Source organism: Chaetura pelagica, unplaced genomic scaffold, assembly GCF_000747805.2.
Source record: "Chaetura pelagica isolate M959 unplaced genomic scaffold, ChaPel_1.0 scaffold841, whole genome shotgun sequence".
NCBI classification, from domain to species: domain Eukaryota; kingdom Metazoa; phylum Chordata; class Aves; order Apodiformes; family Apodidae; genus Chaetura; species Chaetura pelagica.
Window position 1 is genome coordinate 277,036 of NW_009951973.1, and position 17,245 is coordinate 294,280.

At 37.7% G+C, this 17,245-nt stretch overlaps 1 protein-coding gene across 1 annotated transcript in view; it reads left to right on the forward strand.

Moving 5' to 3' along the window:
- The window catches only part of LOC104391909 (macrophage mannose receptor 1-like), a 35,972-nt gene continuing 18,727 nt past the window's right edge, over positions 1-17,245 (forward strand). The window contains exons 1-13 of the mRNA XM_010001262.1: positions 1-61; positions 3,013-3,174; positions 4,067-4,180; positions 4,791-4,937; positions 6,174-6,356; positions 7,250-7,404; positions 8,649-8,762; positions 9,911-10,026; positions 10,969-11,117; positions 11,764-11,963; positions 13,281-13,408; positions 14,721-14,808; positions 15,402-15,546. Coding sequence (XP_009999564.1) covers positions 1-61; positions 3,013-3,174; positions 4,067-4,180; positions 4,791-4,937; positions 6,174-6,356; positions 7,250-7,404; positions 8,649-8,762; positions 9,911-10,026; positions 10,969-11,117; positions 11,764-11,963; positions 13,281-13,408; positions 14,721-14,808; positions 15,402-15,546 — 1,762 coding nt within the window. The remainder of the gene's footprint in view (positions 62-3,012; positions 3,175-4,066; positions 4,181-4,790; positions 4,938-6,173; positions 6,357-7,249; positions 7,405-8,648; positions 8,763-9,910; positions 10,027-10,968; positions 11,118-11,763; positions 11,964-13,280; positions 13,409-14,720; positions 14,809-15,401; positions 15,547-17,245) is intronic.

Below are 17,245 nucleotides of genomic sequence, written 5' to 3' on the forward strand. Positions count from 1 at the left end.
ATGAGTTTCTCCAGGTTCCTAGTTTTTCTTTCCCTTGTGCATGGTCCATTACAGTCACTGGGTAAGTTTCCTATTGGTTTTGTGTTAAACTAGATATGCAAATGTTTTTTCTTGGGCAGCTTTACAGTTTTAATGCATAGATAGATTATTTTGTATTTGTGATCTGATCTGATCCATGCTGTAAAGAGTTTGTTATGTATTACAAGTCAACATCCCTGGATGTGATTAAGGGTCATTTGGATGTGGTGTTGGTGGATATGGTTTAAGGGGAGAACTTTGCAGAGTAGGGATGATGGTTGGACTCGGTGATCCCAAGGGTCTTTTCCAACCTGAATGGTTCTATGATTCTATGAATATACTGGCAGTTCTTGATTCACAGAATAAAAGAGGGGTGATGCAGGAATGTTGTGGGAAATAGAGGTAATAAGAGCAGGGACTTTAAAATGGAATATATTTCTGTGGAAATATTAAATAAAATGGCAAACTATAGGAGGGAAATGAGAGATATGGAAACATGGAGTTCTTTCCATTTACCTTCCTCACCACACCCAGACCAGTGATTGGTCAAAGGGTTTTAGAGTCATGTTTTATGACAGCTTTGCAAGTTTCTCTTTCTTCTCCAAGACATGAGGTATGAGAAGGAAGAACTGACTCCTCCCCTCCAGTCTGATCAAATTAGAAGAACAGGTCTAGTCTGAAGATGTGTTTCAGTCATTGGGTATAGCTATAGGAAAAATGGTAAAGCATTAATGTATGTAGAACTGGACAGATTCATGTCTTTGCATGAATGTGAACTTGAGAGCATACACGAGAAATGTCAGCATAAAAGAACACTCCTGTAATACTGTGATGGTTTAAAAAATGAAGCATTTCTAACCTTAGAGAATCTGAGTTGAGGTAGAATCTGCAAGACCTCTCCAAGTGCAGAAATGTGCAATGGAAACCTAAAATACTGTGTAAATAAGCTCATGACAACATGGTCTGTGTTCTCTCTGGTCAGCTATCCTTTTTCTTTAAGCAGTTAGTGAAAAGATGGACTGATAAAGCAAACCCATTGAGCTGTACGGAATACAAAAACATAAAGTAATGGTCTGAGTTTTACTAGTATTTCTTCTGTCTTCAGGAACCACAAATTCATAGAATCTATTCAGAATCTATTCATAGAATCATATTCATAGAATCTATTCATAGAACTATTCAGGTTAGAAAAAATCCTTAGGATCACCGAGACCAGCCATCATCCCTACTCTACAAAGTTCTCCCCTAAACCATATCCACCAACACCACATCCAAAAGATCCTTAAACACATCCAGGGATGGTGACTCAACCACCTCCCTGGGCAGCCTATTCCAGTGTCTAACCACTCTTTCTGTGAAAATTTTTTTCCTAAATTATCACCAACAAATTTGGCTTGCCTGCAAAGTAGAGATATCAAACTCTAAATTTAAAACCCAGATTTTACTAACACAATATTTTATTTAAAATCTTTAGCTACACAAGGGGTAAAAATGATAGAATAGAATTTTAAAAGAAGGTGTGACCTCTCAGTTTAGATATACAGATACATCAATACCTAGATCCATTACTAGAAAGTCATATTTATGATTTTATTATTATTTTTACACATCCTCTTAACACTTTCTTCCCCCTAGCAATCTTTACATTACAGGGAAATGCCAATGGACAGCCATGTGTATTTCCTTTCAAATATGAAGGCAAAGAGTACAATGAGTGCACAGATGCTGGTAGATCAGATGGCTGGCTCTGGTGTGCCACAACTGCAGACTTTGATGCTGATAAACTGTATGGATTTTGCCCACTAATAAGTAAGTCCTGCATTTTATTAATTTACTTGTCAGGAAGTGTTGTTGAGAAAGACATCTGTTGAGCTACGAGGTTAATTTCCAGCTGCCAATTACACACCTTCAGGACAAACCTTGTCATAGTAGCCCCAGTGAACATCATCTGATTGAGCAATAGCCCCAGAAGCCACGTGGTCCCTTTATAGTGAGTGGAGAGGAACAGCTGCCTCTGGAGTGTTATGCAGCCCAGCCAGAGTTTGACTCACCTGCTGGAGGTGGATCTCTCTTTTGTGGACCAGAGAGGTGAGGAGGCTCCCTGATGTCTCATTTTCTGTAACGCCAGTGCATGGCACGACCAGCATGAATCTAGACTGATAGTTTCAATTAAAAAAATGACTGCTGCTGTTTATACCTCAGACTTGCCCTGCAGGTCAATTCTCACTGCTAGATAGTGTTTTCTCTCCTTAACATGCATTTCCACTCTTGTTCTTGACTCCTATTCCCAGTTTACACAAAAATGCTGTTGTTCAAATGATCTTCCTTTGCCATCTTTGTACTACCTTCTGCACCTCACCTGTGTTTGGACTCCTCTGCCTTTGCACATGGACCACTTCATTTTTCTCATCAACTGGCTTCCCAAAACCACAACAGTTTCATGAGGTTTGGGGAGCTTTTCTGCAAACAAAGACTGCTCTTTATGTGCACATAGGTGCTCCAAAGACTGCTTTTACAGCTCCTTGGGTTGTCAAGGGCCAGGTTCTGCCATTTTTTAAAAAGCTGCTTCTCTTGATGGTGAGCTAAGAGGGAGTTTCTTGCCCTATGAGGATGAAGAGCCTCCAGGGATATAGTCCATCTACACACTTGCTTTTCTCCTCTGACTTCGCCCTGGAGTCTCTTATATTCACTAAACAGATACAGCTGGTTTACCTAGTGCTACATTTTGTGTAAAAGTAAATACTGGAAACACATTCACTCCCTTTTAAAAATGTAGAAGTTTGAAAAAAAAATCTAATTACAAAAAAATAAACACAATTTAAAAAAAGTTATGCCTATTCTGATTTCAAGTTTTCTGGTGCTTATAAACCAATGATAGCATATGGTTAATACTGCTCATTTTTAGAGACTTGCATCATTACATACTTCATTGGCTTTTGGTTGATGCAACGTCAACATGTTAACAGAAGTGCTCTGTTTCACTTCTTTTTCCAGATGACACAGAAAGATTTTGGACAGAAGATGTTTCAACTGGTATTCACTATCAGATAAACTCAGAATCAGCTCTAACATGGCACCAAGCAAGGAAAAGCTGTCAGCAGCAAAATGCAGAGCTATTAAGTATCACAGAGATACATGAGCAGGCATATATAGGAGGTAAAAGGACAGAGAAAAAACCTTAAAATATCTTGGAGTGTTGTGCTGTCCCTAAAGCTCTGTCTCACTGAAGAAAACAGGTCATCAGGGGTGGTTCATAAGCTGCTAAAAAAGAGGCGTTCTGAGCTGCCTTTCCATTGGTTGCTGTTCTTTTATGAAGGATTGGTCCCAAACCTCTACAGGGAGGGAAATTGCCCCATATCAGCTTTGTGCTCCAGGCAGAAGCTACTGCGTCTTCTCCATCCTGTTCCAGGGGACAGGTTTTGTCCACTTGCCTTCATCCTGGTGCACTCATTCCTGAGCAGGATCTAGTCCTTAAATTTACCTTCTCCTGTGTTTCAAGAATTATTAATCTTCAGGGAGAACATATGTTGGTGGCTAGATTGGTCCTAATATGGGTACATATGTGTACACAAACTCCAAATAACTCCAGTGGAATTCAAATGCGAGTCTTGTGGTATCAGTTGCATACTAAATGGCATAACAAAGGCTTTGAAACCACAGAAAAACATCTAGAAGTAACTGATTGGCACATTGTTTCTGTAATAACAATACTCCATGAAGTCTGTTGTAGAAATATTTTAGCACAATTCCCTAATTAAATTATATTGGATTGAAAGTGGGAGAAGTAAAGTCTTATTTAAACAGTGAAAGATGTTTGTTTGCCTTTTTAACTAGCGAGATCTCTGCTAAATCAATGCTCATTCATTTACATATTTGCTTTTTTAATCTGTAGAAATATAGAAAGTACTGGATTTGGGCTGGTTTAAACTGCAAAATAGAAATTGTTTACTTTTGGCTTTATTTATTTAAGATGAAATTGTTAAGAATGAGGATAAGGAGATACAGCTAACGTGTTTTTTTTTTTTTTTTTTTTTTTTTTCTAATTTAGAGCTAATAAAAAACTTCAGTTTTCCATTCTGGATTGGTTTGAATGCTTTGAATTTCAACAGTGGATGGCAATGGGCTGGGGGCAGCCCTTTCAGATATTTAAACTGGGCTCCAGGTAAGAAATACAACAATCTATTCTGTAATCTTTGAACAAATACTGTTAAGACACTAACTAATAAAAACTGCCTTAGCTACCTGTATTTCAGGAAAGCCTGTGTTGATTTACAATAGCCAAAGATCTAGATATTCATTTTTAGAAGCACACTTCTCAAATACAAAGTGTACTGTGAAGATCAGCTATAGCATTTTCTATTATTTTCTTATCTGAGGCAAGAACTTGTTTATGAAAGCAGAATGTCATTTGTAGTGATGTATAAGCCTACAGATCAGAGACCAGAATTTTTCATAGCATATTGTTCAATATTATAAATAAAATCTTCCAAAAGTAGCAAAATATTTAGAAAATAATGGCACTATGTTGTCTGGAGAAATTCTGCATGTTATAGAGAGCCAGCTCAGAATTCCTCAGCAGTTTATGAAAAATCGCACTGGGCCAGCTCGAGGAAGGGAAACCGAGATAAGTTTGTGGTGCTCCTCACATGTGGGCAATTCTTCTGTTTGTTTTGTTGTTTTTGTCGTCTCTTGTTTTCTTTGTGACAGCAATATTTAAAGACATCTACTGTTTTGGTTTTGCTGCAAGATTCTGTTTTGTCTTTTACCCAAAGGAAGTCCTTTCCTGCTCCCTGGGAAAATCTGTGGAGTGATGAATCCCAAAAAGAATGCTAAATGGGAAAACCAAGCATGTAACCAGAGACTTGGCTACATTTGTAAAAAGAGAAATTTCAGTTCAAAGTCTGACATTATACCCAAAGGTAGGTTATTCAGAGAAAAAATGGTGCTTTTTTTTTTTTTTTTTTAAACTTCTAGAAAGAGCATTCTTTAAAGAACTGCAAATGATAAAAGGCATGAATAATTATTTTTTCAACCAAGATGATAAAAAGCTTTGAAAAACACAGCTAGACATGCACACTTAGACTAATATACTGCCTATGTCCTCTGATTGTGTATTAATAATTCTTAGAATATTGTTATTATGTTCCATCACTCTGTCATTCCTTCTTGCAAGGCACATCGAAGCTGCTCTGTCATCCAATTTTCCAGCCATCCAATTTGCATAAATACAGTAATAAATACAGTAGAAATGTTATGCTTATAATTTGCTCCAAATGAGCAATTGCAGTTACTCTACTATTAATGCAAACAATCCTCTGATGACAACAATATGCAATGCATTGGGTTCATATGAGCAGAGCAGGAGGAGCAGTGATATTCACACAGGCTACAGTTCATCCATGGGCCACCGTGACCTACGGCTTCAGTGACACAACACAGCTATGGACATGCCACACGTAGGAGGGATCTGCTGCAGGCTGTAATCTGGGAATGTTATATTAAACAAGTAGCAGATAAATAAATTCAGAGAATCTTTATTAACGTAGTAACCTCAAAAAGAAATTGAGGAATCTATTTTTTAAAACAAGCTTACCTTGAGCTTCTAAAGATATTTAAGTACCTAAGTAATAAAAAAAACACTGAGTTAATATGAAAAGAAAACTACTGGCTCTGCACTGATTTGCACCATTTTCTGACCTGCAGTGACCAAAGAATTACTGCAAGCTTTTTCCATATGTTAAAATTATGTGTGTGTTTGCAACAAGACACTGACCAGGAGGCAGAGCCTAATGTCAGCCACCACAGGCAGCACAGGAGACCAGGACACACTGAGCAAACTGCTCCAGAGGGCAAAGAGGAGAGAGCCTGAAGTGTGCTTTGGTCTCTCTTTCTTCCCAGAGCATCATTTCAAATTGCATCTCTGACACAACAGGGGCATTTTTTAATGATTCTCTGCTTAAGGAGACATCAATCTATTTGCATATTTAGAATACTGTGCTATTTGTTTTTCATGTGAATATATTTGCATTTCTAACTACAGCTTTATGTTTATTCATCTAGTTGTACTTTTGTAAAGAGTGCTTGAGAGTCCTCAATCTAGTCCCCTTTATTTTCCTCTTAGAAAATTGCTCTGAAAAATTGTGCTTTAATTTTAGAAGAGTTGAGAGCTATTAAGTGCACAGATGGTTGGTTGCCATATGCAGGGCACTGCTACAGCCTTCAACAAGAACTCAAAACATGGAAAGATGCTCTGACTTCATGTAAGAATCAAGATGGAGATTTGGCGAGTGTGCACAACATTGCTGAATACAGCTTTCTATTGTCACAGCTTGGTTACAGTAAGTATTATATGTAGGCCTGTATTTTGTTTGCCCCATCTGTAAAATAAAAGCAGGGTTTCATATTACTCTTACTTATTTTTTTTTTCTTTTCCCTGAAATGTCACAAGGGGAAGGCTTAATCTAACTGATGGCATTCTTTGTGTTGGTGTGGTTGCATAAACATTAAAGTATATTCATATTAATCAAGAAATAATCTACATTGTAAACCTTATAAAGTGGGAAAAGAAAAAAAATTGAGACATGTAAAGCTCTCAAAAAATTGCACTCCGGGCACCTTTATTCTATATTTAATATCTTCAGAACTGAGTTTCAAGCCTATAAGAAATTTAACTTCTCACTGAGATTAAAACCTCTTGCTGAGACTAGCCTCTGGCTGTATATCCTTCTAAGAAAACAACATCTTTTAACTTCTGGTTTTCCTTGGAGCTGTAGTAACCAGTTCTGAAATGTGCTGGACTTGGTGAACAGCTCTGGTGAGCTACTACAAACCCTCTAATGCTTCCTCATTAAGGAGGTCTATTGACAGATGTTTCATGGCTTGGGCTCAGCATGACATCCTGACAGGTGGGACACTCCCTCTCCTACCTTCCACACTAGGGGCCATTTTGTTGTTCTGAATCAGATACTCAGGAAGTTTGTAAAAATCTTCTGCCAGCTACAGAGACCCTTATATTTATTAAACTATGTATTTCTGTGTGGGATCTGAGGCCTGTTTGGTACAGATGAAGACATCTCTTTTGGCAGATCTGAGAGGAAACTAGCATTAAAGCATAAAGAGCACATCTCATGTACCACATCCCAGGTTTATCAGTCTCTTTGCTCCAGGTGTGAAAATGTTCTCTGTATTGCATAGCAGACTGTGAAGAAATCTGTTTCTTTTCATGCTTCAGAGCCAACAGAAGAGCTATGGCTGGGTCTCAACGACCTGAAAGCTCACTTCTATTTTGAGTGGAGTGATGAGACTCCTGTGACATTCACCAAATGGCAGCGCAGGGATCCCACCTACAGAAACGGTTTGGAGGACTGCGTTGCTATGAAGGGGCAGGTATAACAGCCCAGTCTTTTTATAGTAGTGCAAATAACTACATCAGTCTGAAATCTCTTGCCATTATAAGCTAACTCAGGAGTAATTTTCTTACTAACTTAAGATAATTTTCCCCATACATTTGGCATCCATTAGAAGAGATGTCCAGAGGACAGAAGGGATCAGAAATAGAGAGATGGCATTTTGGTAGTGTTACCTTTAGTAACCTCTTGTCTGGTGAAAAGTCTGATTCAGAATTTTTGCATTAGATTCATTCTAACACTGCAGCAATGAAAAAAGTTGTAGCTCTGGGAGATGGATGGGGATGAGCTAGTTAATACATTGTGTGGTTATCATAAATGCTATTTTTTCACCTCATTTTCCAATCTGAAAGACCATTATGTCCCTCGGTGTCACTTCAGTGAGAAGGGACATTGAGGTGTGGAGAGCTGGCACTAGGATATGTGCCTGCAGCTGTGACATAGAGAGCACTTACACCTACCTGTCAAACACCTAAAACCCTACAATATTTCTGGCTGCACATTATTATCGTGCAATACATGGTTCTCTGGGTTTTTACACACATTTACATGCATGTGCATGCACACACATACACACAGAAAGTATAATAATTTTTAAATTTCAAATTGAAAATGCTATTATGAAAATATTGTTACTGAAAAAACCTGTTATATCATAGAAGAGTATTGATGCTTACCAACATTATACATCAGTAGAATTTATCCATAACTACATTTTATAGGGGAAAGAAGCTCCTAATGGAATTTTATTTTTTTTGATAATTCCTTATTTAAAGGAAACCAGTCATTTTTAGAGTCTTCTCCTTGATGAATACAATAGCTATATTTACTGCAGCACACTCAGATGTGCATTACGCCAGCTTCATTGATCTTTTTGCCAGATATGTAGGAAAATAATACTGCTATAAATGCAGACCCATTAGCTTCAGATGAGATACATCTTTACAAATCCCTCATGAAAGAGTTATGATAGCGAGTAATGCTGAGACTCCAACAAAGCAGTTGTTTCCTTCTTTCACCTCAAAACAGCATCAAATGGATCTTAAACCCATCCTGTCAGGTGTGTCTATTTTCTTAAAAAATAAATCTCCAGAAATGATCCCTTAGCCTGCTTAAGTAACATATTTCAGTAGGTCTTGTCGTGAAGAAAGAGGAAAACACTAGTTTCCTTATGTTTATGAACACCCTTTTTTTAAAATTAGTTTCTTCTCCCTGCTCTTGTAGGATGGATACTGGTCAACTGATGTTTGTGATAAGCAGCTTGGTTACATCTGTAAAAAGAAACCTTCATCACAATCCTCAGAAAAAGAGACAATAGAGGACCCAGGCTGTCAGAAAGTAAATGCTCTCTCAAAAAAAAAAAAAAAAAGTTTGGAAAAATGAACAGAAAAAATGTACCGGTTCTTGCTTCTTGTAATGTCTTTGTGTTTACATCTGCTAGAAAACCTACTCTTGAAGAAACCTATGCTTTTCCTTCTAGCATTTTTCTAATATGTGCATTTTTCATTTTTCTCTGAAATACTCTAGAAAGTCAACATTAATTTACATTAATACTGCCTTTCTCTCCATTCCCAGATGAGCCACCCTGTGAAAAATTACATATATGCTTTAAATCATGATGTCACCACTGTTCTCTTCGTTTATCCTCTTAGCCTAACAATACACTTGTCTCTTTGTCTCTTCTCTCAGATCCGCTGTCTATTGAATTATTATAAAGCCCTTACTATACAATAATGGTAAAAGAAAGAAAGAAAATAATTTCAAAATGTAAAAGGATCAGCCTTTCTCTATCATGTTCCCACCAATGGACTACTTAGTTGGCCTTTGAGTGATATCAGAAGGTTATTTTTTTCCAAATTAGTCATTTTTTCAGAATTTACCCCTTCAGAAAAATCATTATATCTATATTAGTCAGCATAGATCTGTCTAAGAGCAGGAAGAATTACAGATATTACTCCTTTCTATCCTCCCCCAAAACAAGCACTGTCTTGGCTTCAAAAGTCTCCTGACCCATCCCACTTAGTGATAGCAGGGGCAGCTTTGAGGAGCTGTGCTTGTATGTCAGTTCATTTCTATATTGCAATATTTTTGTATTTCTTTAAGTAAGACCCCATAGTTCTGGAAAGCTGCAGCTCCCCCCTGAATGAGTTACAGGCTTTGCATGATGCAGTTTGCATAATCCCAGCTTTACAGAGCTCTGGGAACTGGTAGCAAGTAGCACAGTCACAATTTCCTTTATAAAGTCATTTATGCATAAAAGAGATTAAAACTGAGATCTTAATGATATCCTTTAAATAAAAAGGCCTTCTGTAGGAGCGAACAGCAAAACAACTTCAGCTTTTGTTCATTAGCTCATTGGCCCAGTCTTGTCTTTAAGATCACTTGCAATAAATCTATTGTCAAATATTTACACACAAAGAAACAGAACTAATTTCTGTGTTGAAGTCTCTTTCAATTTCACATTAAGATCGTTATGTTTGTTACAGGGTTGGAAAAGATATGGTTTCCACTGTTATTTGGTCGGCTCTGCACTGCTGATGTTCTCAGAAGCAAGTAAGACATGTGAACAGAACAAAGCTCATCTAGCCACAGTGGAAAGCAGGTAGGAAAGTATCTTTTTTTCATACTTTAAAACCAGTGCTTCTGATGGGGAAACTTGCAAAACTAGTCCGTTTTGACCTCTTCCAAGTGTTTTGTCAGCACTTTCAAAAATTATGTAGTAGTAAGTTAAATAAAATTATCCAGGCAGGGAAAAAAAAGACTCAGTGTTTTAGGGTTTTCTACTTAATCTATTAAAATAATTTCCAAAATTTGGGGATTCTTAAGTTAATAATTTTTCTCTGTCTTTCAGTTCCTAATTAAAGCAGCTTCTAGTTTTTTTCGGGGTTGGGGGGACTGGTGTTTTTTGCTTTTTTTCGTTGTTGGTTTGGTTTTGTTTGGTTGGTTGGTTGTTTTTGGTTTTTTTTCTGTTGTAAAGTAGTTTCTACAATTTTAATCCATTTCCTGATGGAAAGCTTTAACAACTAATATTTCCTGAACAACTTGCTAAGCCAAATTCTGAATAAATATAGGAAGTCTTCCCCAAGACATGCCCTACTGCAGCCAGCATGAATCACCTCTAACCTACCCATATCTTAGTCAGGGTTTGCAGACTCCATGGTCTCTGAGGAACATGACTGACTTCAGAGGTGATGGATAGCAAAGCTGACAGTTTGGTCGTGACTCAGCGATCTGTTTGAAGCACCTCAAAGATTTGGAAAGACAAGGAAAATAGTAGAATTCGATCACAATCCTACGTGAGCAAGGATTTGTAATATTTCACAGAACTGGGTGAAAAGGAGAGATGTCTTTGGCTGAAAGAAGAAAGTAATCCCTTATGAAATTCTTTTGACCACACTTAAAAGCTTGTTCAGGTTTTGCCTGAACTTCCCTGAGGACTTATTGCCTTTGGGTCATGTTAGTACGGTACTGATTCCTCTATCTGTACCAGTTAGATCAGTGTTGCAAGGTAATATGTTTGAACAGATGCTGTTTTACACTTTAGAAATGAACAAGCCTTTTTGATTAGTCTGACGGGGCTGAGGTCTGAAAAATATTTCTGGATTGGTCTCTCCAACACAGAAGAACAAGGGAGTTTCAAGTGGACCAGTGGTGAAACTCCTCTCTTCACACACTGGAACATAGAAATGCCAGGTAAGCTCTGCACAAGCTCAAGCCTTGTGGTGGAGTGCAGCTGGAATTCATGCAGGCTTCTGCCTGTCATACCCTGGTCTTACTGAGTACAGGAGGTACTTTCTTTTGTGCTTGTAGGTGTGGGTGGCCAAAACCACCACACCTTATGTTTGGGCCAATGTAAGAAATACATTTACAGCTGAGTGTCAGGCATTGTGTGAGCCAATCTCTTGTGAAGTTGTACAGAAAGAGATTTTTAATGGGCTAGACTGAAGGCAATACTGTGCAGGAGTTAACAAGGTTCATGGTCTCATTTTTCGACTTTTTAACATCAGTTAACAACAAATCAACAGACTGAGAAAAATTATTATGGACAGAGTTTTTTTGACTCATAAGGTCCATACGTGAGAAATGATTCTATGATTCTATGATTTGTATTCTAAAGTTGCACATCCTTGTTTTTGGGGAAGCTGTGTTTGTAAAAGTCATTGACTCATATCTTGGCTATAGCAGGAGGTATTAAAAATAATTTTATATCCAGGATCGTGTTTTTAGTCTGTGTATTCTGCATCTTCCTTATAGTTTTTTATGAATAAGAGCAAAGGTCTCATTTCTTAGAGAGTAATTAAGACTCTGGGTTTATTAATTTTTTTTCCATATTACAAAGGAAAAGAACAAGGCTGTGTTGCCATGGGAACTGGAATTACAGCTGGATTATGGGATGTTGTCAGCTGTGAGAAGACAGCAAATTTTCTTTGCAAACAGCAGGCAGCAGGAGTCCTGCCTCCCACTCCTCTGGTACAGGTTCCTGCAGCTGCCTGTGCTGAAGGCTGGGACAGAGCTTCCCGGGCAGACTCATGCTTAAAAGTAAGTGTGTGTCTACCTTCCTTGTGAGACTGAGCATGGGAGAGCCCAGCGGTCATAGTAGTACTTAGGGACTCAAGTGTTGGGTCATTTTTTGGGAAGGACCATCTCCATGACACTGAGTCTTAAAATCCATGAGACAAATCCATCAAATATAATGAAAGTCAACAACGAAACATTTGAAACCACAAAAATAGCATGCTAGAAATATGCATTCTTTTATTTAAATACCATGTGAGAATCTCACCTAATGTATTTATTTCCAGGAATCTCAGATTTCAGAAAAACACAGAATTGCCTGGCAGTATCACTTGTATCAGATAAAGTTTCTAAGAGAAAATTTATGGAAGTCTGGTCCTTTGCCAACCTTTTCTCACACAGTCCATGATACTTCCAGTGATACTTTTAGATCCAGGATTGGTTTGACGTCGGTGTCACTTCAGCAAGTAAAGGTTTTGTGCATTCTTTTGTTTTGGCTAAAGATTCCTTAAAAAATCTCCATTTTGAAAAGCAAATAAGTAAAGAAAGAGCAAAATAGGTCAAGGAAAAGGAAATATGCAGTATTGCTCTTCCAGGTCTTGACATAAGTGCCCTGTCATTTTCACTCTTGAGACTGTGTTCATTGGGAGGCCAGGGATTATTTTAGCCCTGTGTTTATCAGGGTTCCAATTTCTATCTCACACGCAATTATTATTACTAACATTGTTTCTGTCAATAAACAAATTGACGATTACCCTTTCCCCAAAATGTCAAGCATCCAGTTTCTTACTTCAAGGGTGTGTGTACTTCATAGTAGAAAGTCATGCTATGCATATGTAGCTTGCACCACCTTACAAAAACCCTTTCCTCAGCCACGGTCAGTACCTTGCAAAATAGCTTTCACTGTCCAACAGAGAAAGATATTTTTTATTCCAAAATCTTGATTTTCCCTCCACCGTTCATTTCTCAAAAATCTCCTGCTTTCAACTGCAGAATACTAGGGCTGAGCCATTCAATTTTTTTTGAAGTCTTTGAGTGGTTAAAGTTCCTATTAAGTTATACATTATTTTTTCCTTCTCTGTACATTGTAATACTTTCTGTTTTCCTCAGAATTTCATGGTACTCTTGCTGTATTTTAAAACAGAAGATGCTAAGAAAAAACCATACACTTTACATTACTAATGCTTAATATTATAGGTCTTTACAGATGTTATATTGTCTCAAAACGAAAGGGTTACTACTGTGATACTTATTTTAACTACATAGGTAAGTACATACTTTTACAAGTCAAACTATGCACATTTAGCAATTTATTTTTACCTTTTTTTTTTTTTTTATCAGTTTTTTGTGAGAGAGGGAAACCAAAAGAAGTCTTGGTTTGAGGCTGAAGAATTCTGTAGAGAAATAGGAGGAAATCTGGTCACAATCAATACAAGAGAAGATCAAATTTTAACATGGCAATTAGCATCGTGAGTACTTGCGTGATGACTCAATTTCACATTTGTGGGACTTTAAATAATAATTTCTTCAAAATATATCTGGAGCTAGGCAAAACCAATTAAATTTTCAACTAAGATATAAACATTTCATTTAAAAATATAATCCCAAAGCATTGCTTAAAAAAAATACTCTTGAATAGTTTCAAGTGGCTTTGATATTTTTGACTTTTTCATCACAGGTTTTTGGTGTGGCTGCTGTCCAGATCTGATCACCTTTGTACATGTTAGTCCCTCACCCAAAAGGGAGACAAGAAAATGTTCAGCTCTAATGGTGTCCTTTTTACACTGGCTGCAATTCATATTTCAATCAATGCATTCAAAATAGCTCTTAAGTTTATGTGTAATGTAAAACAAATGCAAGGACTTAATATGGAAATCTTCTGAATATAAACTGAAGATTCCTGAAATCAAAGAGGAGTTAATTTTAATTAATTTTTGCTAGCACGGTAGATGCCGTATATTGCCTGCAATGTACAAATCATGCCATTATTTTCCCCTAAATTAGACCACTACATTCTGATTGTATTCCTTAATGTCAAGACATATCAATGACACACAATACATAGCTATTTATCCCAAGCTGTTTCACATAGTGGTGAATCTAGGTTTAATGTCTCAAATAGATTTTAAACTGTCATATAAAAAGTTTTCATGATCTTTCCCTTCTCCATTTTATTATTTTTCATTATTGTGAGGAGCTGAATGTGTTCTTACTTTTCTGTTAAGTCTTTCTGCTTTAAATTGTGAAATATTTGTGGAGGGAAATCTTGGTGTTATGTAGTGGAAGAAATAGGACTCTGTTTGATCTGATCCCTAAATATGACAAGGTAAATAGAGTGAACTATTAACTAAACTAGACAGGAAGTGCCAAGAAGTAAATCAAAGCAGTTGAAAAAAAGGTCACTATTTGTCATTAGTTAAATTGTATTATAAGTCTCTATTTATGGTTTACTTTTACTAAAACCACTTTCCATCAATTCTCGCTTCAGTCAAGAGCTGTGTGGCAGCCACAAGGATGGGAGGCCAAGCTAGCCCTGTGCTACATTACTTGTCCTTTAACTTACATTCAAATATGACCAGTCTTGTCCCAATACAGAGCACTCTCAAACTCTTGACAGCCAGTGTAGATGGTAAGCCTGGCTATGGGCCAACAGGGCAGGAGTAGCTCCCAATTCAGATATGACAGAAAGTGGCATGTTTATACCATGGCCTCTCTTTCTACGCTCAGGCATCTACAATGTGTGGGTTTTGTGGTTTTGTTTTGTTTTGTTTTTTTTTCTAGTGATAAAGGTCTGAGCTCTCAGGCTTTCTGGATTGGTTTGTTTCTCTTGAATCCTGATGAAGGGTTTGCCTGGATTGATGGTTCCCCTGTGAGTACATCTTTACTGGATAATAATTTCCTATCTATTCTTTTAAATATATATATTTATGCTCTTATGCCTTTTTTCTGATCTCTTTTAACCTTGGGCAGGTGGATGGCAGTCCTTTATCCCTCAGCTGAGTGGCTGCAGTGCTCAGTGGTGGCATTGTCTTAACACACTAATGGAAATACAAAATTGCCTCTGTTTCATCCCTGTTACCATGTTATATCTCATCTCCCACAGTCTGTGCTCTTAGATCTTTGCAGCATCCCTGACAGGGCACCGCTGTGTGTTAATACAGAGAAGTCAAGTGTCCACCTTTCACAAAATGAGATTAACATGACTGCTTCTGCCCATCAGTTCTTCCTCCATCAGATGTGATTTTCCACACTGTTTAATCTTTATACATTCTCTGGGGATGATGGGGAAAGTGAACTGATCAGCATGACTTTTACAGCCCTCTCAGAACTATTTGAACTCTTATTGATCCCATAAACAAAGTACTTGAGATGAAGAGACCCTGAAATAGTGTTACAAAGGCAGTCTCAATTACTTCCACTCAGCTCTAATCACACACTAATTAAGATGTATTTCCAACACAGGTAACTTATGAGAACTGGGATGAAGATGAACCCAACAATCATGAAGAACTTGAACATTGTGTTATGTTTAATAGATCACCTCAAATGCGCTGGAATGACTTGCGCTGTGAACATTTACTTAATTGGATTTGTGAAACAAAAAAAGGTAAGACTATTCCCCACCTAATTGGAGCAATAAACCTAATTTCAAAAACAATTGAAACAAATTTGAACAAATTGAAAAGAAGAAACATACAGGGAATTGTTCATTTTAAAATCAGTTGCAGTGAAGGCAACACATAGAAGAAGACGAATTAAGATATTTCAATAGTACTCAGAGGAAGAAAGTTAAAGTTGTTATATTACTTTGTCTCTGACTTTATCTCCTTCTGCCATGGGATGAATAAATTTGCAAGGCAAAGGTACTTAGCCCCTCCACTTTTATCTCTTCCCCTCTTCCTTTTATCTGCTTCAGGCTCACCTAGGAGAGCCAAAGATGCAGGACACTAGAGTTACCTGTATAAAAGAGAAAGAAACTTTCCTTCCTACTTTGAAACAAGTAATGTGAACCCAAGAGAGGGGTCAGTTGCTATAGAAACCAGCTACTCAGAAAAGAGACCATAAGTAGAGACTGCTGTAGGCTGAAGGGCTCCTGCAGGCCGCGACCTAATGGCAAGCCTCCTGGCCCTGGTGCTGGGGCATGACACGGACCTGCATTAGGATGTCTGCCAGCAGGAAACTGAGTCTAAATGGGCTGAAGTCCCCAAGTGAACACTGATAATGAAATAACTTCTTTTGCTTACTTAGTTCTACTTTTATATTCATGCTTCTTGGTTGTAAACTGAGTACTTGTATACATCTCAGCTCAAGCAGGAGCTTCTTAAAAGCTTATTGAAGTGAAAAAAAAGTTGAGTGCAAACAGGGAACTAGTAGGAGGCAAAATATGGAGGAGAAGGGAGAAGCAGTTACATAAAAAGCATTGAGTATATATAATGTTGGATGACTGCCAACAAACCACTATTAAACAGCGAGTAAGGTACTGTGTTACCATTGAGAAATTGCTCAATAGAGAAGGAAGATTCACTGTTTCCTTGTGGGTAGATTATTCATACAAATGCACCATCATAATGCTGAATTCTGTTTACCAGGTCAAAGAAGTATATCTTGTATAGCCCTTTCTGGTTTGTTGAGAGCACTGTTTTTTTCAGATTTGGTTCTCTGGTCTTGGTGAGATTACTCAGGGGGACTTCAGAAACCATGGCATAAATACTCTGATCAGCTTGTCTTGATCCTAAATGATCTTGCCAAAGGAAAACTATAAAAAAAAATATAAAAAAATTAGATCTTGCTATTGTGAATCTAGATTAGATGATGACCACCATGACAGGAGAAATGCTCTCCTGCTGTTACTTCCCTCATAGTCACTTAACACAAATTTACTTAAGATATTCCATTTTTTTTAAAAAGCAAGAAATGTTACAGGTACATTAGGATTAAAAAAAAATATCAAAATTAGATGAAGTATGCAAATTCATCATGACTATGTTGCCTCCATCCCTCCTGCAAGAATGGGTAGGGAGGTATACAGGAAGAGTTTGCAGGTTAACGAATGGTTAAGAGATTGGTGCCATAGACAGGGTTTTGGTTTTTTGATCATGGGATGCTATATGAGGCACCTGGACTGATGGTGGCAGGTGGGATGCACCTGTCCCAGAGGGGGAAGAGGCTTTTGGGGCAGGACTTGGCAGGGCTCATTGATAGAGCTTTAAACTAGATGTGAAGGGGGAAGGGGAGAAGACCGGGTCTGTTAGGGACAAGCACAAGAGGAACACACCATGGCCCAAAGTCAGGTCGTCCAAGGAGGA